This window comes from Mustela putorius, unplaced genomic scaffold (assembly GCF_011764305.1).
Source record: "Mustela putorius furo isolate JIRA1106 unplaced genomic scaffold, ASM1176430v1.1 tig00000281_pilon_pilon_pilon, whole genome shotgun sequence".
Classification (NCBI taxonomy): Eukaryota; Metazoa; Chordata; class Mammalia; order Carnivora; family Mustelidae; genus Mustela; species Mustela putorius.
In genome coordinates this window covers 23235510-23258925 of record NW_025421343.1, presented here as the reverse complement: position 1 = coordinate 23258925, position 23416 = coordinate 23235510, and the positions used below count along the sequence as shown (strand labels likewise).

General features: G+C 36.3%; 1 protein-coding gene across 9 annotated transcripts in view; it reads left to right on the top strand.

The window, feature by feature from the left end:
* Positions 1-23416, top strand: part of RMDN2 (regulator of microtubule dynamics 2) — a 73154-nt gene that overhangs the window by 5440 nt on the left and 44298 nt on the right. For 5 of the 9 annotated variants that reach the window (XM_045079223.1, XM_045079220.1, XM_045079222.1 and 2 more), the window contains exons 2-4: positions 485-599; positions 5649-6116; positions 14663-15352. In XM_045079223.1, coding sequence (XP_044935158.1) covers positions 5665-6116; positions 14663-15352 — 1142 coding nt within the window. In that variant the 5' untranslated portion in view covers positions 485-599; positions 5649-5664. Of the gene's footprint in view, positions 1-484; positions 600-5648; positions 6117-13485; positions 13813-14662; positions 15353-23416 lie in introns of those variants that run through there. The other 4 variants (XM_045079226.1, XM_045079224.1, XM_004765494.3 and 1 more) reach the window with 4 other exon arrangements.

The following is a 23416-nucleotide window of genomic DNA, read 5'->3' as shown; positions in this document are numbered from 1 at the left end:
TTTTTTAATTACTATGTTTTTATACTAAAGGATAGTGTAAATACACTAATTGATAGACATATAGAAGTTACACAAATAATGTAATACAGCCTTTGAAATTATACTGCAGGTAAGCAAGTGTTCTGATTTATTACTTTGCTAGTTTTTTTTATGATTTATTTATTTTTAAAGAGAGAATGAGTGCAAGGGACAGGAACAAGGAGAGGGAGAGTGTTAAGACTTAAAGGTGAGTCGGAGGAAGGGCTCAATCTCAACAGAAACCAAGAGTCTGGCACTTAAGCAACTGCACCACCCAGGTGCCCTTGCTAGTTACTATTTTTTAATGAGTGGCATTTTTCAGATTGGTGGCTTAGAACCAGGTTTATTTTATACTGGTAAAAAAACTCAAACATAGCTTGCACTATTAGTCTCTAACTGTGGTTATTTAAAAGCAATACCTGCTCCACTGATTGATTCTAGTTTTTCCCCCTGTTGATTTTTATAGTTCTGCAATCCTGTTTCAGCTGCGAACATCTCTGCCCAGGCAGCACCCTCCTTCATATCCTTATGGATGCTCTCTGAATCTTCCTCAGGCAGCCATTCGTCCAGGACTTATCAGGGTAATGGTTTTCCTGTCCTAGTCCCACGGCCCCTGGGTAAATGACTTAACAGCAGGCAGTATTCCTCAGTTTGCTTTCTGCAAAATAGAGATAATAATAGGACCTGCCTCCAAGATATAATTTGGAATTGGTGCAATTCCTAAAGAAAAGGTCAAACGAAAATTCATGCCCCTGGCCACTTATTTGAACCTGGGACAGCCTCAGGGATCAGATCACCTTCCTAACTCCCATTTATTTACTTGATTAAATGAAAATAATTTCAAACTAGGCTACGTTTTTCTCATGTAAAGTTCAAGGAAGGCCCATGAGCCAAGAAAGCAATCAGAATAGGAAGATTTCTTTTAATAGACCTCCGGATCAGCATAGGAACATTCTGCATTAATCTTTTTATTGACAAAAAGCCAAGAAGATGGAGTTTGATGCGTGGTTAGTAGACATAATGCAAATGGAAGTCAATAATCTTTCAAAATAATTTAGTTTGGTGATGTATTTTGTGTGCGTCCGTGTGTGTCTGTGTGTGTGTGTGTATGTGTATGTAAATAAGTGTACAGCTAATAATAATTACCCACAACTTTAGCTGAATTGATCCCAATCTACTGCTGACGTGTCTCCTGGACAGGATAGGAGAGGATGAAAGGCTAGACTTACAATTCCATCCTAACAATTAGATAAAAATGCTTGTTGAAAAATAAATTCCCTGAGGTCAGGTAGGCCAGATTAAGCACTCAGCCTTTCTCCTAGAATCTTTGGCTTTAGAAGAAGGGAGTCTTAATTCTCTTGGATATAGTAATTTCTGAAAAGTTATTATTTTAAAATCCAGTAATTTCTGAAAAGTTATTATTTTAAAATCCTTAGTCCTTCTCTTTTACACCGAGACCTGTGATGAAATGGAGCATCTAGCTAGGATCCTCCCTGCATTCAGTGCATATCATCTAGTCTATTACTTCAGGAATCCGAAAACACTTTCTCTTAGGCAGATTTCTTGGAAATAATCCCATTCACGCTCCAATGGGGGACCATTTGAAGCACCACATTTAGTTGCTCATTTAGAGTATAACAAACAATGCTTTATCCAAGTATATGTGATCATGAGCTATAGACCCTAGAAAGACACATTTCAGGTACACAACTGAATTCAGAATTCACATCTTTCCAGTGCGCCTTTCCCTGTCCTGACTCTCAGCTGTTTATTTGGTTTCCTAGTTCACTTAGAACAATGAAGCAACCACAGAGAACTTTCATAAGCTCCCACTGTCCCATCTACCCACCTTCCTGAATCTGCACATAATCTGCCTTTTCTTTCCTTCCTGTGAATGAACGGTTTGTGTTTCCATCAAAGGTCAAGGTCTGTGCCTGTGCCCTGCAGACCATCCGTCCCTCTGCCTTCTCAAGTTTCGTGCTTCAGTGATTCCCAGATCTTTTACTTCATCATTTTATATTCCTTTTCTTAAAGAATTGGATCTTGTCCATGCCCAGATAGAAATGCTTTTATTTATCCCATCTTTTTGGCACCATTTTCCAATACAGTCATGACATCATTTCTTTTCTCCTTACTTGCTTTCTCTTTGCCCGTTCTTTTTTTCACCCTTTATCTCCACTCTTGGCTTATTATTTACACCTTTAAGGAGTTTTTTTAAACTGTTGCTGTTGTTTGTTTAGTTGTTTTGTTTTTTTGTTTTTTTTTAAGATTTCATTTATTTATTTATTTATTTGACAGGCAGAGATCCTGAGGAGAGGCAGGCAGAGAGAGAAAGAGAGAGAGAGGAGGAAGCAGGCTTCCCGCTGAGGAGCAGGCTTCCCGATGCAGGGCTCGATCCCAGGACCCTGGGACCATGACCTGAGCCAAAGGCAGATGCTTAACCCACTGAGCCACCCAGATGCCCCTGTTGTTTGTTTAGTTTTTAACCCTTGGATTTACAACAGTACATGTTTAACTTACTATAATGACACTGTGTTATAATCCAAGACCCTTACAACAGTATATTCTACTTGTCCCCTCCCATACTTTGGGCTATTGTTGTCCTCATTTTTTTTTTTTTACTTCTACATATGTTATAAACCCTATAATTGGTTAATATCATTTTTGCTTTGATAAGCAAATATTTTATAAAGAAATCTTAAAGTGGGAAAAATGACTTTCATATTTACCCTCGTACTTGCCAGTCTTCTGTGTAGATTCAGGTTTCTATCTGTTATCATTTTCCTTCTGCCTGAAGAACCTCTGTTAGCATTTCTTTTAGTGCGTGTCTGATGGCAATGAATTCTCTCAACTTTCCTTTGTCTAAAAAAGTCTTTGTTTGGGATGCCTGCGTGGCTCAGTCTGTTAAGCATCTGCTTTGGGGTCAGGTCATGATTCCAGAGTCCTGGGATCAAGTCCTACCTCTGGCTTCTTGCTCAAAAGGGAGCCTGCTTCCCCATCTCCCTGCCAGTCCTCCTGTTTGTGCTCATTCTCTCTCTCTCTCTGACAAATAAAATCTTAGGAAAAAAAACAAACACTTTAAAGAGTCTTTGTTTTACCCTCACTTTTAAAAAATATTTCACTGGGTATAGAATGTAAGTTGAGAGTTTCTTCCAGTACTTTAAAGATGTCACTTCATTGTTTTTTTGCCTGTTACTTTGTCTTCAGGTTTGCCGACTTTTTTCTCCTCAGTGTTTTTTCTTCCGTTAATCTCAATCAATAAAATTTTATTTCAGATATTTTATTTTTCATCTCCAGAAGTTCTATTTGGTTTTGCTTAGTACCTTCTATTTCTCTCCTCATCATGTTTATGTTTTTCTGTAACATATATTTTTTTAAAGATTTATTTGACAAAGAGAGAGAGGGTGCATAAGCAGGGGGAGTGGGAGAGGGAAAAGCAGGCTCCCTAGTGAGCAAGGAGCCTGATGTGGGGCTCGATCCCAGGACTCTGGGATCATGACCTGAGCCGTTGGCAGATGCTTAACCAACTGAGCCACCCTGGTGCCCCTGTAACATATTTTTAATATTTATATTAAATAGTGAACATATTTGTAATCATTATTTTAACATCCTGTCTGCTAATTACATCATCTCCATTCTTTTCCTGCTTCTTTGTGTATCTAGTTATTTTCGATTGGATGATCAACATTGTGATTCTATGTCATTGTATTCTGAACTTTTTCAGTTTCTTTAAAGAGTTTTGGACTTTCTCTTGAAGGCAGTTAAATTATTTGTGAATTAGTTTGATCCTTTGGAGGCTCATTTTTAATCTATTTGAGAACAAATCTAAATAGATCTTAATTCTAGGGTTAGTTTCCAAGGTATTAGCCTTCTGAGATCTCTACTGAAAGCCTCAGATATTTGATAAACACTTTGTGTAATCTTTAGGAATAATTAGGTTTATAACTTCCTGGACTTTGTTCATTTGCCTGGGCTGATGGGATTTGACTCTATGCAAATTCAGACTGGTATTCAGTTAAAGATATAAGGAGACTCCTATGCATATTTCTAGAGCTCTTTCTCTATATACTTTCTTCATCTTCGCTACTGTGCCACACAAATTCTAGGTCCTTCAGATTCTCTGAACTCTGTTCTCTGTTCAACTCAGTAGACTACCAGGCTTTGTTTGGTTTTCCTGTTCCTGTGCCATAGTCCAGAAATGCCTCAAATTAAAAACCCAGGGAGATCACAGGACTTATCTCATGTGTTTCCTTTTTCTTGGGGATCATAGGTGGCAGTGTTCTATTAATTTGCTCCTTGAGAAAGTGTCAAGAAAAATAAACGAAAAACTTTGTGAATTTAAATTCCTGTAACAGACAGTTTACCATTATTTTTAACATTTCTTTCAAATTGCTAACAAAATTTAATAAAGGTGTATACAAAGTAGTGGCTATGGATGGGAAAATAATTTTGAGAACTTCAAAGTCTGTAAAGAAGCCTCACTATATTTTATTCTGAACACAGAAGTTTATTATAGTACTAATATACTTATTGCCATTTTAAAGTCTTGGGAGGAAAGGAACATTATACTATTATAAATATTATATTTTTATTATATTTTATATGTTTAATTATATATATATTTAATATTAGATATGTTTGTTTAATAATATATTATTAATTATATTTTTGTTTTTCATTAATGGCCTTCTGATTTTAAGAACAGAAATAAGCAATAAAACTAGGAAGATGGGATATACCAAGAAAAAATTATGGTGCATTTAGTCAAAGTAGCTGAGTTTGTGTGGAATTAGGCAGGCAAACACTCGAGCCTTGGATGTAAAACAGTGAAAGTTCAGATGGAGAGAAGAGTCAAAGAAAGGACATTTTTGCTACTTTAAAAAAGAGGAAAATTCGAAAGAAAATAAAAACATTAAGGCCTCAGAAATAGAAATGTAAGGAGCAGAGGCAGTCTGGATCAAAAGAAGAAAGGTGATGAAGCCTTCATGTGGTAGTGTTTTTGCTCTGCATGCTGAATAAAACAGAGATGAGGTGGCTTACAAACTTTCCAGGGCTCTCTGATATATTTTATATTCCAAATCCCTGGGCTTTGAAAAGGCTTATTGCTCTAAGTATACATGTGAACTGGGTGCTAAGAAAAGCTCCTTGAACTTCCTTAAAGATTGGATAAGACTCAGAAATCAGCATACCAATTTTATACAGATAAAAGTTTCAAAAAGAGTTAAGCACAATTTGAATTCTTAAACAGCTTTTTTTTTTCAGAAATGAATAATGATGCTTTTACCACTCTCATATTCTTTCAAAATATATGATAAAGAATACATTTCAGATCAGTCATGTAGAATACATCAGGCATGTAGAATACAAATTCTGAATTAAAATTGAAATTTTACACGGGACTTCAGTGATATCTTTAAAGTAAATATTTCTATTGGGCCACATACATTTTAGAAATAAATATATTATACTTACAGTGTATTTTAGTTTATGATTTTTCATGTGTGTGTCTGTGTGTATGTCTGTGTGTCTATGACGGGGACTTGACTTTTGTTGATTGAGAAAGCTTTAATATTTTTGTCTTGGGCAAAGACAGAAACAACATTTATTTACATTTATGCTTTCAATTCTAGAAATAAAACCCAAGAAATGCCTCATTCCACAAACAAAGAACTGATAGTTGGCATCATGGTGGGAACTACTGGAATCAGCTTGCTTCTTTTGTGGTACCACAAAGTTCGTAAATCAAGGACAACACTGAATTTACCTAAATTTCTTTCTCTGGGTAATAAGTTTGATTCCATGACTTTTCAAGATGAAATGTATAATGGCCAAGGAACAGCAGCAATCTTTCAAAGAAGGCAGCTTCAGATATTGGAGAAGTTAAATGAATTACTGATAAATATGGAAGAACTCAAAGAGGAAATCAGAGTTCTTAAAGAAACCATTCCAAAGCTGGAGGAATATATACAAGGTGAACTTGGAGGGCGGATAACTGTTCATAAGATAAGTCCTCAGCACAGAGCTAGAAAAAGAAGGCTTGCCACAGTTCAAAATTCTGGAACAAGTAATAGTTCAGAGGAAGCAGAAAGTGAAGGAGGGTAAGTTTCTCCATGATGTTTCCCATGTGGAATTGATTATTTATTTCATTATTGCTATTATATTTAGGTATTTTCATTATGCATTTCCAGTTATATATTCTGCTAGTAATAAGATTAAAAAAGAAACGATTATTTGGCTTACATCATAATTAAAACTATATTCAATAGTGGTCTGTATTTAAGATAATTTAGACTGTACTGACAGAAAGAATATAAGTGACTTACTAGCACCAAGTGCCATCATGAGTAATGAAAAAGTCATTAATTGTTTGCCAGAATGTGAAACCTGTTTTTATATGTGGCCATGTGTGACCCCTTATGTAAGAACTGTCCAAGGAGTGCTCTCAGCTAGAACTTTCTGTGATGATGGAAATGTTCTCAGTCTATGCTGCCAGTATGGTAGTGATTAACCGTTTTAGCCATCAAGCACCTGCATTGTAGTTAGTGCAACTGAGAAACTGAATTCTTAATCTCATTTAATTGTAATTAATTTAAATAACCAGGGGACTAGTGCCGACCTAAAATGATTTGAGAAGGTACAGGTAATTCAGTTTCATCCTCACCATCCACAGTGGTAAACCTTTGAATTCTAAAACCAAGAACATAAAAAACACTCTTCTAGAATAAAAACAAATGATTTATGATTAAAAACAAAAAACTGTCCCCAGCTAATATTTTTGAGGAGTAAAATAGGCAAGTAAATAAAGAATCACTAGAGGTTGTTTAGGGCAGGGACACTATGTTTATTTTATTATGTTCTTTATTTAAAAAAAGATTTTATTTATTTGACAAGGAGAGGTAGAGGGCACCAGGAGGAGGAGCAGCAAGCAGACTCCCGTCCGAGCAGGGAGCCTCCTGCGGGGCATGAGCCCAGGACCCTGGGATCATGACTCGAGCCGGAGGCAGATGCTTAACCAACTGAGCCACCCAGGCGCCCCTATTTTGTTATATTCTTAACATCTTGTTTTTGTACCTAGCACAGAGTAGATGCTGATAACTATTTCATGAATGAATGAGTGTTCTGCTACATCACCATGGAATTGGGAGAAGGGAGGAGAGAGAAGAGAGGAAACAGTGGGTCAGAGTAAAAGTGTGATTTTATAGGTAAAGAAATGTAAACAGTTGATCAGGTCTCTGACATCATGCTAGGACTGGAATTACTTAGCATTTTTTTATATATGAACTCTATGAAAAATCAGATAGGGAAGAGCCACAAATGGTTGATCTAGAGAACAGGAAGGTTTTAAACATTTGTGTTCCTGAACAACAACAAGTTGTAAACTGATTTTAAAATTGGCAGTGGAGTGATTGAAAGGAATTGACAATAGTTCTAAATATTCCAGAACTGTAACTCTGAAAAGGCGCTGTTAATTATTAAGGGTATAAAGAACAGCAGTTTTGTACTCTAGTGAGGACAAAGATCCCAACACAGCCTTGGACACTCATGGGGCAAGCACATCTTCGAAAGGACATGGTGGAACGAAGGCCTGGCCAGAGAGGATCGACTGGGAGGAGTCCTAGTGAAGGAGCGGAGGCCAAAAGGCTGGGTAACCTTTCATGGAGAAAGACTTAGGTTAGATTGAGCACAGGCTTGTTCAAGAACTTCTAAGATTCTAGGAAGAGAGGCAGCCTCTCCTAAGTTTAAGGTTAAGTTTGGGATGATCAGAAAAAGACAGTTATATGGTTTCACTCATATGTGGAATATAAGTAAAGGCTCAGAGGATCTTAGAGGAAGGGAGGGAAAGCTGAAGGGGGGGGTCATCAGAGAGGGCGATAAACCATGAGAAACTCTTAACTACAGGAAACAAACTAGGGGAGGCAGATGGAGGAGGGATGGGGTAACGGGGTGATGGGCATTAAGGAGGGCACATTGTTTGATGAGTCCTGGGTGTTATGTGCAACTGATGAATTATTGAGTCCCTACATCTGAAACTAAAGATGTACCAAATGTTGGCTAATTAATTTAAATTTTTAAAAAGATAAGTTTAGACAAATGAAAACAAGGTAATCGTGGGACTTAATTAACTTCAAGTAATAGTGTAGGCATAAATTGTTTATGTGAATTCAAGAAGGATTTGTGAAATTTATGAATGACAGCCGCAGATGGCTAATAAAAACTTTTAAGATTGATGTCAGGTAAGACATTCCTTCTTTTTGCTCCATCCTGGGGGTCTTTGTTAGCAACAGAATACTAGAGTAGAGGCAAGGCAGCCCTAATGACTTGGACTAATCTATAATTATAGATTATATACTTAATAAAGTAGAGGGAAACTTTTTCCTACTAGCTGTACTTCAGTAAAATAAACAAAACAAGAAACAATGAACATGGATTTTTTTTGAGAGAGGAATAAGATGTAGAAAAATTTAATACCTTTCTAAATAAAAACGTAGAGACGAACTTTTTAAATAATGTACTTTTTAAAAACAAGGTCTTTATAAAGTGGATTTTTGTAAAATTAAGACTGCCTGTCCTGATAAACCTCCCACGGGACAGAAATGACTGGTCATGGTAAGAAAATAGCCCCATTAACATATTTAAGTTGAGATGTATCCTTGATACAGCAGTGTCCTTGACAGCAAAATTAAACATCAAATGATAATTGCATGTTCCATATGTAAAGTTTATCTTTTGCCAAAGGTTCCTGGAGCTTTTGACATCTTTTAGTAAAAAGGGTGCCAGTCACAATTTGCTGACGCTGTTCTTTCTACACAAGAAGAGAGAAAAACCTAGTTATATTCTTAGGTGGTATCAAAAATTTGAATGGGTATATCAGTAGAAACCATTTTCTGCACACAGTATCTTCTGCATGCCTGTCTTCATACACAGTATCATTATAGACGTAGGGAGTTATGCCTTTGTAGGACTTAGCTGATTTCATCTACTTCACCGTGGAGGTGATCGTCCCAGAGGCTCGAATTCTTATAATGTGGCCATCAGAGGGCCTGTCAAGTTTCTTCCTTTTCCTTCTTAGCGCTAGCATGAACATCTTGGAAAGCATCTGTGCTTCTTGGTAATATTATGTTTCTACTGATTTTGCTTTTGTCCCTGCTCCAAGACTTGGAGTCAGCCACTGCCTTGGCAGCTTTGGTTCCTTTCAGGGACAAATTGTACTAGACAGCAGCAGCCGGGTGTGCAGATGCGCCCTGTTTGTGGGCAGGATGATACCAGAGCTTTCTTGGGCCCATTTAGGGTCACAGTAAAGAAAAATAGTTTTAAATAGTATTTAAATATTTTCAAGTTCACAGTAGTGTTTTCTGCTTAAACAGAAGTCCTTCCTTATTTCTGAAAACTTTTTAGCTCATTTTCTTTTTCAAGCCTCTCACTGCTCCTTTTTCTGTCAACTTTTATCTGTAAAGGTTATATCGAACCATGGGTTTAAAAAGTTCTTTAAATCACGATGTTATGTAAAGCTTTAGAAACCTTTCTTTCAAAAGTTCCATCTTGTTCCAGTTTAGTTTAAAGTAATACCTCTAATAAACTCACAGTTCTTCATTTTTTTTTTAAGTGAACTTTACAAAGAATAGATGTGTTTCTATTAAGTTGGTTAAGCATCTGCCTTCAGCTCAGGTCATGATCCTGGGGTCCTTGGATGGAGCCCCATGGTTCTCCCTCTCCCTCCGCCCATCTCCCTGGCTTATGCTTGTTCATTCTCTCTCTCTCAAATGAATAAATAAAATCTTTTTTAAAAGAAAGAAAGGAGGGGTGCCTGTGTAACTCAGTTATTAAGCGTCTGCTTTCGGCTCAGGCTTTGATCCCGGGGTCCTGGGATTGAGCCCCACATCAGGCTCCCCACTTGGCAGGAAGCCTGCTTCTCCCTCTCCCATTTCCCCTGCTTGTGTTTCCTCTCTCGCTGTGTCTCTCTCTCTAAAATAAATTTTTAAAAATCTTTAAAAAAATAAAAATTAAAAAAGTAAATATTAGATGTGTTTCAAAATGAAACATTTCTGTTCAGGAAATCATGGTTGTATAGTAATCCTACAGGCCTTCTTTCTCTTTTTCTTGATGTAACTATTTTCCTTTTAGTGTTAAGTTCATATGATAGCTTCAGATGGTATCAACAGACACACAATTATTTGAAAAGAAAAACCCTACAAATCTACCCCCAAAAGAACACCAAGCCATAATACAAGCCACAGTATGTAGTATCTGAGATATTACTCTGCAAATAATAAAGGATGGTGAATGCCAGCAAGACCACAGACAGAAAAGGCTTTTGAGATTTAAAAACTAGTTTTAAAAACTATCTAAATTTTCGGGGTGCCCATGGCTCAGTCAATTAAGTGTCCAACTCATGCTTTCAGCTCAGCTCATGATCTGTGGTTTGTGAGGTCGAACCCTGCCTTGGGCTTTATGCTCAGTGAGAGGCTGCTTGGGATTCGGTCTCTCCCTCTCCGTCTGCCCTTCCCCCTGCTCACTACTCATGCTTTCTCTCGAGTAAACAGATACATGAATCTTTTTAAAAATCTTTGAATTTTCATTTCGTGAGCCAAAATATATAATCTTTGCCTTTTGTTCATTTACATTTATTATTCTTACTATTATTTACTTCTGCCAAGACAGTTTTACTGTTGGACTTCAATTTCTCAAGGCCTTGAGAGAGAGACAATTTCATACATTCATGATGTGGTGCGTCTGTATTCTTTCATATTGAAAGAATGTAGAAGAGCACATTTGCACACACAAAAGTTGTTTTTTGATTAGGATTTTTAAAAATAAAGTATTGCCACATAAATGAAATCCTCTTTGTAGTCCTTTCTCTTGGAGGTAACATTGTCTTAAAGTTGGTGCAGATTCTTCCTTTGAAAGTGAATGTTGCTCCTACATGTGCATGGTTACTTCAACAATGAATAAATGGTGTTTGGTTCTCAAGATGTACATAAGTGGCATTATATATGTAACATTTTGTAACTCACTTTTGCATCAAATGTTTCTTTAAGATTTTCCCAGATTGATGTATGTAAATTTATTTCATTCTTTTCAGTTGCTATGCTGCATCCCGTTGTATGAATATGCCTTCATTTATTTCCCTGTGGATGGATGTTTGTTTTTGGTTCTTCCAAACAATGCTTTATTGAATACCTTCATATTTCCTTAGGCACTGGTGGAATAATTTCAAAGTATATATTTTAGAAGTGGTTGCTGAGTTGTAGATCAAATAGAGTGCTATGCTGTATTACTAACCTATTCCTGAGAGTGTGCCAATATATGAGAATTCTTATTTTCCCATACAAATTCTTACAGTTAGACTTTTTAATTTTAGGCAACTTGGTGGAGATGAAGTGGTAACTAATCATGATTTCAGCTTGCGTTTCCCCAAACACTATTAAGATTGGGCATCTCATCGTAGTTTATTTATACTTCGGTCTTCTCATCTATGAATTTCTTTTAAAAATGGGACAATAAAGGAAGGTTGGTGTCCTCTTTATTGATTCTCTGGGAATGTCCACCCTGTGCCCAGCACCACGTAGGCTCCCCAGGTACATGAGAAAACAAAACAGAGTCTTCCAAGTCAAATACAGATCTTTTTGAAACAAGGTAACAGAATGTTAAAGAGAGATACTATGCTCTAACTTTAACTAGAGCCCCAAAGGCCAAGAACAGAGCAGTAAGGGCCAAGTCCCCTTGCCTTCTAGACCCTCCTAGGCAGGACTGGGCAAAAGATGGAAGCCCCTGCCGGCATGAGCGTTCACCCGCCGGTAGCCTGTGAAAGGAAGCAGCTGAAGGTCTGAGAGAAGCATTCCTTCAGGGAAGGTCGTTCCTGTTCTGGCCATCCCACCAAGTATGATGCTGAATGCTGTAGGAATGAATGGCATTGCTCAGGCAGAATGTGTTGCATGGGATAGAACGAAGAGGTAGAGTGCTGAGCCTTTTGGAACTAATACCAAGGAGTGGGCCGAAGTGGAGGAACATGCCTTTGGTGTTCTATCTAAATAGTCATTGCCAGACCCAAATTTATCTAGGCTTTCTCCTGTGTTGTCTACTCAGAGTTTTATAGTTTTGCATTTTATATTTAGGGCTATGTTTCATTTTGAGTTCGTGTTTGGGAAGAGCAGATTTGCTTACTGCTTGTGGTCAGTGTAGTGGGTTCCCTAAGCTCAGCGTTCCTTTCTTTGTAACACGAGTCAGAGCAAATGCAGGAGTCTCCAGGCCCTCTGCGTTGCCCTTGTGGGGGACCTGGGGTCTGGGAGAACCAGCACAAATATGCCAATGATCTCACTGCTGGATTTGCTGTGTGTATTAAAGTCCTCTTCTTCTGACCCAAGACCTGTGTGTAAGACATTAACCGATGAGTGTATTAGCTTATGTGTAGGGTCAAATCAGATCACCAAACCGACAATTATATGATGAAAATGAGAGAGTGCTGGGCCTTTGAAAAGTAGTTTGTTTGAAGGTTTACCAAAGACCGGGACGCCTGGGTGGCTCAGTTGGTTAAGCTGCTGCCTTCGGCTCAGGTCTGGATCCCAGGGTCCTGGGATCGAGTCCCACATGGACACTTGCAGGAGCTTGCTTCTCTCGCTGCCTCTGCCTGCTTGTGTGTACCTCTCTCTCTCTCTGGCAAATAAATAAAATCTTTTTTTTTTAATTTTATTTATTTATTTGACAGAGATTACAAGTAGGCAGAGAGGCAGGCAGAGAGAGGAGGAAGCAGGCTCCCTGCTGAGCAGAGAGCCCGATGTGGGGCCCGATCCCAGGACCCTGGGATCATGACCTGAGCCGAAGGCAGAGGCTTTAACCCACTGAGCCACCCTGGCACCCCAATGAATAAATAAAATCTTAAATTTAAAAAAAAAAAAGTTTTACCAAAGAAGATTGTTAGAAGGGGAAGAAAAATCAGAACGTGGCAGCCCGGTGTTCAGAATATTGAGACGTTGAAAAGTTTATATTCAAGGCACTGTTTTCTGTCATCACTGGCTTGACACACATACCTATTACACGGATGGGGCTCCAAGTTGGTTTGGAAAAGGAAAGGACAGTATTTCTTCTCTGAGGACTCTGTTATCCTTGTCTTTAAATGGGTATAAGTTGTTTCAAGGAGTTAGAAACAATAACACAGCAGATCTCTAATCTCTGAGTCTGGCCTGCACTATCAGATGGCGTGCTTTACTGCCCACATAGAGAAAGCTTATTTCATTCTCGAGGGGCAATGATGTTGGCTATTCAGGTTTTGGGTTTTTTTTTTCCTTTTCAATATATCTTTGGACCAAAATCTGTAATGGTAATTTTCTGTATTACTGCAGGGGATAAAAACCTGGGGTGAAGAGTGTTCATGTGAAAGTAGAATGAATTAGTAAGCCAGGGGTGTGTAGGGCGGCTGTGAGAGAGACAGTCCCAAGCAAAAGATCGTGCAGACATTATATACGTTACTGCCTTATCCTGTTTTCTCGTCTCTTGAGTTATTGGCTGACTCCTTGAACATGATGAAGTTAGAATACGCATTCCCCCATCACATGGATTGCAGCTTTTCAGAAAGGCAAGCCACAGAACAGTTTTATCTGAACCTGATGTCATGAGATTCTAGAGTCTGCTGTCATCACATTCTGTGTTATCGCCATGTTAATTCCACACACAGGTTAAGTGTTCAGTCTTCTGACCTGTTCCACCTACACAGGGCATTTTTATGGCTTAAGGATGATGGCTTAGGAAGGAAGGGAGAGATTTCCTTTGGATTAAATTCAATATGGGAAAATACTTAAGGTAAGCCTTTAAAAAGAAAAGAAAAACCCCCGTTGTTCCATATGCGTTCATGTGCTAAAGAACACTGACATGTTCATGAACCCAGCTTTAATGCTTCCTTTAGTTTCCCACAATAACTGAATATGAGGGCTCTGGGTGCTTTATCTAAAGTATTCTCTCCAGAGACGTCCTGCTTCTTCCATGGTTACTATTTTAAAATGTACTAGTCAACAGGGCATACATTTATTCTACTTAACTCCTTTAAATGTGGTAGTTCAAGAATCTCAAACAGATAGTATGATTTACTATTTTTTTTTTAAGATTTTATTTATTTATTTGACAGAGAGAGATCACAAATAGGCAAAGAGGCAGGCAGAGAGAGAGAGGAGGAAGCAGGCTCCCTGCTGAGCAGAGAGCCCGATGCGGGACTCGATCCCAGGACCCTGAGATCATGACCTGAGCCGAAGGCAGCGGCTTAACCCACTGAGCCACCCAGGCGCCCTGATTTACTATTTTTAAAAGAGGAAACCCTCTCCTTTCCTTCAGGGGATATTTTCGTTCTCATGCCTTGTGGTATGTTTCCCCTGGTCTTTCTGCCTGTTTCCCTGATTCTTTCAACTGATCTTCCCAAGGTTTAACAGATTGGGCAGGTACTGTGCAAGTAGAGATAATCTTTTAGACTAGGTCATTTTGGGGGAGGGGGATACATCTGTGTGACCCTCAATTCAGCTGCCATAATTTTCTCATTCCCTACTGTTTCCATATCGATAAAGTAGATATCACTCTTCAGAAGGCTTGGCAGGTTTCCACCTCTGCTTCTTGTTTTTTGTTTTTGTTTTTTTCCCCTCATTTGACACTTTTCTCACTCTAGCCGCAGCAAACAGGACCAGAACTTGCGACCAAATTGTCCTGCAGATCAAGTTACTTCAGACCCCCTGCGGCATGAAGCTTCTTTAACTCCTCGATCTCTTAATCCTAAAAGAACTCGTTTGTCTGCAATATCTAATGTCAATTCACGTAGAGGAAGTAAACATTTATCTTCTACTCACTCGTCTATCTGTGGAAGAAGACATTCTTTACTTGCTAAACTTCAGAAAAGCAATATTTTCCCTGACCATCAACACAGTAGAGCTAACTTTGATTCTCAAGAAAAAAGAACCTCCCGTGATTTAAAATCTTCCTCAGACTATCTTAGCCTTAGATTACAAAGTTTTTTCTCTGCCCCTAAACTCAGTATAATTTCCTGTTATGAGAATGCTAGTTTTTTTGATCTTCAATCAAGTGGTCAAAGCATCTTTAATACAGATGAAATTGAAAGAGTTTCTAAAAACTCAAGTATTTCTGTTGCTGAAAAATATCTAAGCTCTTGTTCTCCTGAATTTAACCCTACACATTTTATGAGTTTGGGAATAAGAGCTAATCCTTCAGCCCATCTACACACTGTTGGTGGAAACACCTGTCAACCTAGCACATCAACCTTAGCTTCCCTTCGAGGTATTGTTTCCTACACCTGTCAACAAAATGAAACTGCCACCGATATTGAAGAAAGAGGCCAATCAAGGAAAGTTTCCCTTCATCCTGTTCTCGGAATCACCATACAGATCATTCTCCACCTGCATCCCTCTCAAAGAGTAACTTCCCCTGTTTTGTGTAATGTTGGATTTTCTTCACTTTGTAAAAAAAAAAAAAAATGCTACTCGCTTTATCCCACCTCAGAAGGACATGGCTTTAGATTCCTTTGAAGATAAAAACATGGCCATTCCATGACGAAGACAGATCTTCAACTATTGCAATTCCTAAAATAACGTTGCCACATACTTTCCCCTCTCTTAGAAGAGTAGCTTAAATCAGAAATTTTTCCACCAGGCACATTCTGTAGAAATCATGGCTCAGTTCTCCTAAAAGTCTATCTCACCAAGCTTCACTGCCTTTTCAGAAAAAAAAAAGACCTCCACGTTGCAGTCTAAATTTAATTTTAATTGCTGTATGTCTTTGGAAAAATAGCTTATGACTTTATTGAAATTTAGAAGTCAAAAGTTATTAATCTGTTTAAGGCTTTTACCCGATTGACTGCTAACAGGTTGACCAGTCTCGGATTTCTGTATGATTATTGTAATATTTCTGTGATCTGAAAATAACCTCAAGCATTGATATATGTCTTCTAGATGTGTGACATTCTCCGAGAGCTTTAACATCATCTTTTATCCTATTTTAGTCATTACAGACAGTGTTTCTACCTATGTCATCTATAGAGCTATATTCAGCAATTCACAAATTTTCATTTGTATCAACATTGCTAGATAACATTTCTCATGCCAGATAGCCCAGAGACAGATGATATTTTTACTAATACAAGGATCAAGTTATAAGTAAAAAATATGATAATGGAAATTATTGAATACTGAAACCAGGTATTTTAACTAAATAATTTTAATACACATTTGTGTGTGTGTCTGAGACTTTAGAGGACTCTGAGATCAAAGGTAATAAATGCATATTTTAGTCTCAATTTTTCTTTTTTTTTGTTAAGATTTTATTTATTTTTTTTACAGACAGAGATCACAAGTAGGCAGAGAGACAGGCAGAGAGAGAAGAAGGGAAACAGGCTCCCAACCAAGCAGAGAGCCCGATGTGGGGCTCAATCCCAGGACCCTGGGATCATGACCTGAGCCGAAGGCAGAGGCTTTAACCCACTGAGCCACCCAGGTGCCCCTAGTCTCAATTTTTCAAAATGAATATTTTTAAGATTTTTTCCAAAATTTTTACTTTAAAGATTTTTTTAAATAAAAATTTTATTTTAAAAAGTGCCTCCCAAAACTTTATTTTTGAGTAAATATCTTTCAGTTTTTTCCCACTATATTAAGGTCTATAGATATATTTATCAGAATAACTATTGAATAAAAAAAATGCATATAGACAATTAAAAATACTTAAGTTAGAATATAGTTACTCTTTGTAAAGAAATTGGCATTGTGTTCAATTATTTATCATGATAAAATGCCCCCTAAACCTGCATCATTGGGCCAAGATATTACTTTTACTTTCATGTTTCTCCAAGTTTTAGCATTTCTTGTAAAAAAAAATTTTCTACTTCATTTATTTAAATTGTGGTAAAATGCATGTCACATAAAATTTACTGTCTTAACCGTTTTTAAGTTTAATGGCATTAAATACATTCATATTGTTTTGCAATCATTATCACCATTTTTCTCCAGAGCTTTTTTCATATTCCAAACTGAATTCTGGACCCATTAGAATCCCTCCCCCTTCATCCCCCAAGTCTCTGGCAACCACTTTTCTACTTTCTGGCTGTATGAATTTGATTCCTCTAGGCACCTTAAAGAAGTGGAATAATGTGGTATTTGTCTTCTTGTGATGACTGTTTCACTCAGCATGTTCTCAAGGTTCATCTATGTGTCAGATTTTCTTTAAGGTTGAACAGTGTTACTTTGTATGTACAGATCACATTTTACTTATTTATTCATCTGTTGATAGACGCTTTTGTTGCTTCTACTTTTAGCCATTGTGAATAATGCTATGAACATGGGTGTACAAATATCTCTTCAAGACCCTGCTTTCAATTCTTTTTGATTGTCTATCCAAAAGTAGAATTCCTGGATCATATGGCAATTCCATTTTTAATTTTTTTGAGGTACTGCCTAATTTTTTTTCATAGCAGCTGCACCATTTTATGTTCCTCCAAGAGTTCATAAGGATTATAGTTTCTTCACATCGACACCAACATTTCTCTGTTTTTTGACAGTAACCATCCTAATTGGTACAAGGTGGTATCCCATTGTGGTTTGCATTTCCCCCATGTTTAATGGTACTGCACATTTTTTCATGTGCTCATTGGCCTTTTGTACATCTTCTTTGGGAAAATGTCTTTTCAAGTCCTTCACCCATTTTTTAATTGGGTTGTTTGCTTTCTGTTGTTGAGTTGTACCCTTTATCAGATATATGATTACAAATCTTCTCTCCCATTGTGTGGGCTGCCTTTCACTCTGTTGATTATGTCCTTTGATGGCCAAAATTTCATTTTCATTTTGATGTCTAATTTATCTATTTTAATTTTGGTGTCCATCTATTTTGCCTCTGTAACCAGTGCTTTTGTTGACATCCCCAAAATAGTAAATGATCCATTTTTTGAGTTAATTTTTAATTTTTGCACAGAGCCCAATGTCATTCTTTTGCATATAAATACCCAGTTTTCCCAACACCATTTGTTGAAGAGACTACCCTTTCTCCATTGATTGGTCTTAGGACCTGTCAAAAATCATTTGACTATATATGTGAGAGTTTATTTCTGGGCTTTCTATTCTAATGCACTGATATTATACATGACTTTATGTCAGTCCACATTATTTTGATTACTGAGCTTTGTAGTAAGTTTTAAAATCAGGAAGTGTGAGACCTCCACCCTTATTCTTTTTCAAGGTTGTTTTGGCTATTCAGGGTTCTTTGTGATTCCACATAAATTTTAGGATGGATTTTTCTATTTTTACAAAAAACATTGTTGGGATTTTGAGGGGGATTGCACTGGTTCTATCAATTATTTTGGGTAATACTAACATCTTAACAATATTAGTCTCCAAATATATGGCATGGGGTTTCCAATTTTGTCTTTAAATTTCTGGCATAGGGTTTCCGATTTTGTCTTTAATTTTTTTTAAGCAATGTTTCATAGTTTTAAGTTTATAAATCTTTCATCTCCTTTTTTAAGTTTACTACTAAGTACTTTATTCTTTTCAATGCTATTATAGTCATTTCTATTTGCTTTTTAGATTGCTTCTTGTTAATGTGTAGAAACACATCTGATTTTTGCAAGTTGGTTTATATTGTGGAACTGCTGAATTTGTTTATAATTCTTACAGTTTGTGTGTGTGTGTGTGAAATATTTAGGATTTTCTACTTTTAAGATCATGTTATTTGCTAAGAGATTATTTTCTTTCTTCCTATCTGATTTAGATATCTTTTATTTCTTTTTCTTGCCTAATTGCTCTGGCTAGGACTCCCTAGTACTGTACTGAATAGTAGTGGCAAAAGGAGGCACCCTTGTCTTGTCCCTGATGTGAGAGGAAAAGCTTTTAGTCTTTCACCATTGAGTATGATGTTATCTTTGGGTTTGTCATATATGGCCTATATTATTTTGAGGTAGTTTCCTTCTATTGCTAGTTTGTTACACACTTTTTTTTTAAGTAGGCTCCACACCCAGCATGGAGCCCAAGATGGGGCTTGAACACACAACCCTGGGATCAAGACCCAAGCTGAGACCAAGAGTCAGATGCTCAACGTACTGAGTCATGAAGGCACCCCAGTTTGTTACTCATTTTCATCATGAAAGTGTGTTGAATATTATCAAGTGCTCTGCATTTTTCTGCACCAGCTGAGATGGTCAGATATGTTTCCCCCTTTAATTCTGTTAATATGGTATATCACATTGGTTTTTCATATGTTAAACCATCCTTGCATTTCCACTTGGTCATGGTGTATAATTGCTTTCAAATCTTGTTTGCTAGTATTTCTTTCAGGGTTTTTGCATCAGTATTCATCAAAGATATTAGTCTAATTTTCTCTTCTTATAGTGTATTTGTACAGCTTTATGATCAGGATAGTAATGACCTAATGGAATGAGTTAGGAAATGTTCCTTTCTTTTCAATTTTTTTTTTGGGAATTTGAAGAATACTAGTTAATTCCTTAAATGTTTGGTAGAATTCATCAGTGAAGGCATGTGGTCCTCTGCTTTCTTTTGATAAGAATTTATTGATTACTAATTCAGTCTCTTTACTTGTTAGATCTGTTCAGATTTTCTGTTTCTTCCTAATTTAGTCTTGGTAGGTTCTGTGTTTCTAGGAATTTCTTTGTTTCATCTAAGTTATCCAATTTGTAGGCATGCTATCCTTCATTATATTCTCTTATAACCCTTTTTATTTCTGTAAAATTGATAGTGATTTTCCTCTTTCATTTCTGTATTTAGTTATTTGATTTTCTGTCCTTTATTCTTAGTCTAGCTAAAGTTTTGTCAGTGTTGTTGATCTTTTTGAAGAACCAACTCTTGGTTTCATTGATTTTTTTTTTTAAGTTCTGTATATGTTCATTTCTACTTTAATCTTTTTATTTCCTTTTGCTAGCTTTGGGTTTAGTTTGCTCTTCTTTTTCTAGTTTCCTAAGCTGTAGATTTATGTTGTCGATTTGATACCTTTTTAATAAAAGCATTTATAACTATAAATTTCCCCTTACCACTGCTTTCACTACACTCTGTACATTTTGGTATGCTGTGTTTTGCCTTCTTTTGATTCAAGATATTTTCTAATTTCCCTTGTGATCTATTCTTTGACTCATTTGTTGTTTAAGTGTGTTATTTATTTGCACATATTTATGATTTTCTAGTTTTCCTTCTGCCTTTGATTTACACTTTCATTGCAATCAGGAAAGATGCTTTGTGTGATTTTAATCTTTTAAAATTCATGAAGACTTGTCTTGTGGTGTAATATATGATGTGTGCTAGAGAATGTCCACATTCACTTGAGAAGAATATGTATTCCTCTGTTATTGAGTGGAGTATTCTGTATATGTTAGGTCAAATTGGTCTCTAACGATATTTAAGTCCTCTGTTTGCTTATTGATCTTCTACCTGGCTATTCTATCCATTATTAAAAGTGAGATATTGAAATCTCCTACTATTATTATGTTACTATCTGTTTCTACTTTCAATTCTATCAGTGTTTGCTTCAAATATTTAGAACCACTAATGTTTAATGCATATATGTTTGTTATTGTTACATACTTCTGGTGAATTGAGTCTTTTATAATTATATAATGTCCTTCTTTGACCCTTGTAAGTTTTGACTTAAAGTCACGTTGTTTGAGGTTAGTATAGCCAGTGTTGTTATTTACAAGAAGCATCTTTTTGGTTTAATGTTAAGTTCTTCTTTCCATGGATATAATACCTTTGCCCATTTTTTAGATAGTCTTTAATTTCCTCAAATAATATTTTTTAGCTTTCTGTAGAAAAGTTTAAAAAATGTGAATATTTTTCCTAGGTGCTGTGTATTTTTTCCTGTAAATGTTACATTTTATGAAATTACATTCTCTAGGAGTGTCTGGGTGGCTCAGTCAGTTAAGCATCTGTCTTTGGCTCAGGTCATGATTCCAAGGTCCTGGGATTGAGCCCCATGTCAGTCTCCCTGCTTGACAGGGAGCCTGCTTCTCTCTCTGCCTGCTGCCCCTTTTGTGCTCTCTCTCTCTCTATGACAAATAAATAAAAGCTTTAAAAAAAAAAAAAAAGAAAAGAAAAAGAAATTACATTCTCTAACTTGTTTTATATATATAAGGGCATGATTTATTTTCAAAAATTGATCGTAAATGTTGAATAGCTTTGTTTACTTATCTGTAAATTCTGCTAGCATTTTTATTCTACTGAATTAATTTTAAATAAAAGTAGTTCTATTTCTTCTTTCCCAATTCTTTTTATTTTATTTTATTTATTTATTTGACAGAGAGAGGGAGATCACAAGTAAGCAGAGAGGCAGGCAGAGAGAGGGGGAAGCAGGCTCCCTGCTGAGCAGAGAGCCCGATGCAGGACTCGATCCCAGGACCCTGAGATCATGACCTGAGCCGAAGGCAGAGGCTTAACCCACTGAGCCACCCAGGTGTCCTTCTTTCCCAATTCTTATAATTTTTATTTGTTTTCTTTTAATATTGTGCTAACAGGACCTGCAGTACATTATTGAATAGAAGCAACAATATTGAACATCCTTTTCTATTTCTTACTTTAAGGAGAATGCTTTTAATGTTTCATCATTAAGTGTGAAATGTATATTATAGTTTTGGCATATAACCTTGTGTTCAGAAGTCCCCTTCTACTCCTTGTTCATGGGCCTGCTATTTCCTTATCCTAAAATGAATTTGAATTTATTGAGAAAAAATTGGTAATCACTGAAATGATCATCTAGTTTTTCTCATTCTTTTTGTTGTACTAAAAAGAAACATTCTAATGTTAAACTGTGCTTGTCATTCCTGGGAGAAATCCAGTTTGGCTATGATGCATTCTTTCATGTTTGTTACAGTTTTTTTTGATATTTTTGATGTCTTTGATAGATATTTTGCATCTATATTTATGTGTGATATTCATCTATAATGTTCATTTCTTATACTATCCTTGTTTGATTTCAGTGTCAGTTTTACCAGCTTCAGAAAATGAGCTGAGAGGTGTTCCCTGTGTTAGAATTTCTTAGAAGAATTTGAGTTAATCTAATTCTTTGGATATTTGGTGGAATTCCCCATGAGAGAAACTTCTTTTCTTTCCCAATCCCTGTCTCTGTCTCTCTCTTTCTGTGTGTGTATGTACGTGTGTGTGTGTGTTGAAATAGATATACAGATTCTAGCTTAATTTATTTGATAGCTATAGGAAGAGTCACATTTTTTCTTCTTTCTTATAAAAATAAAATCTTTATTGAGATATTCTTCATATGCTGTAAAACTCACCCCTTTAAAGTGTACAATTTGGTGGGGATTAGTTTATTCACACTTAGTTGTATAGCCATCACCACTATCTAATTACCAAACTTTCATCATTCAAAAAAAGGCCATGTACCCTATATCCACTCATTCTCTTATTCTCTGCATCTCCAGGCCCTATCAACCATTATTCCCACTTTTTGTTAACATGGCTTTACTTATCCTGTACATTTCATGAAGTGGAATCTTACAATATGTGGCCTTTCCCTTAGATGATGTGTTCAAGGTCCATTCATGTTGTATCACTCATTAGTACTTCATTCCTTTGTATTACCAAATAATATTCCATTGTTCACTCATTTTGTTTACCCATTCAGCAGATGAAGGGTATTTGGGTTGTTTTCATTCTTTGGCTATTATGCAATAAGTTTCTGTGTACATTCCTACACAGGTTTTTGTATGGACATAGTCTTTCAGTTCCTTGGATGTGTACTTAGAAGTGTAATTGCTGAGTCATTTTGTAATTTGCTGAGTCAAATTTGTAATTTGCTGTTAAACATTTTGAGGAACTACTGTATTGTTTTCCAAACTTGATGTACCATTTTACAGTCCCATCAGCAGTGTAGGGGGTTCCCAGTTTTTCCACATCTTTGTCAATATTGTTATTGTCTATTTTATTTTAGCCATCCTAGAAGGTATGAATGAATGAATTATTGTGGTTTTGATTTGTATTTCACTTATGACTAATGATATGGAGCCATCTCTTCATGTGTTCTTTGGCCATTTTGTTATCATCTTTTGTTGAAATATTAAATCCTTTTTCCATTTTTAAATTGAATTGTTTGTCTTTTTATTATTGAGTTGTAAATCTATTTGTGTACTCGTTAGATATACATCAGTATATTTGTCAGCATACTTGTTAGATATACATTAGTATATTTCATTTGTAAGTATTTTCTTCCATTTTTAAATTTTCTTTTCTTTTTCTTGATGAAGAAAATTTCTTTTAAGCACAAAAGTTTAAAATCTTATAAAATCTATTTTATCTACTTTTTCTTTCTAATATTTACTCCTGTGTTTTCTTCTAAGAGTTTTATAATTTTAGCTCTTACATTTAGGTTTTTGATCCATTTTGAGTTAATGTTTATATATAGTGTGAGGTGA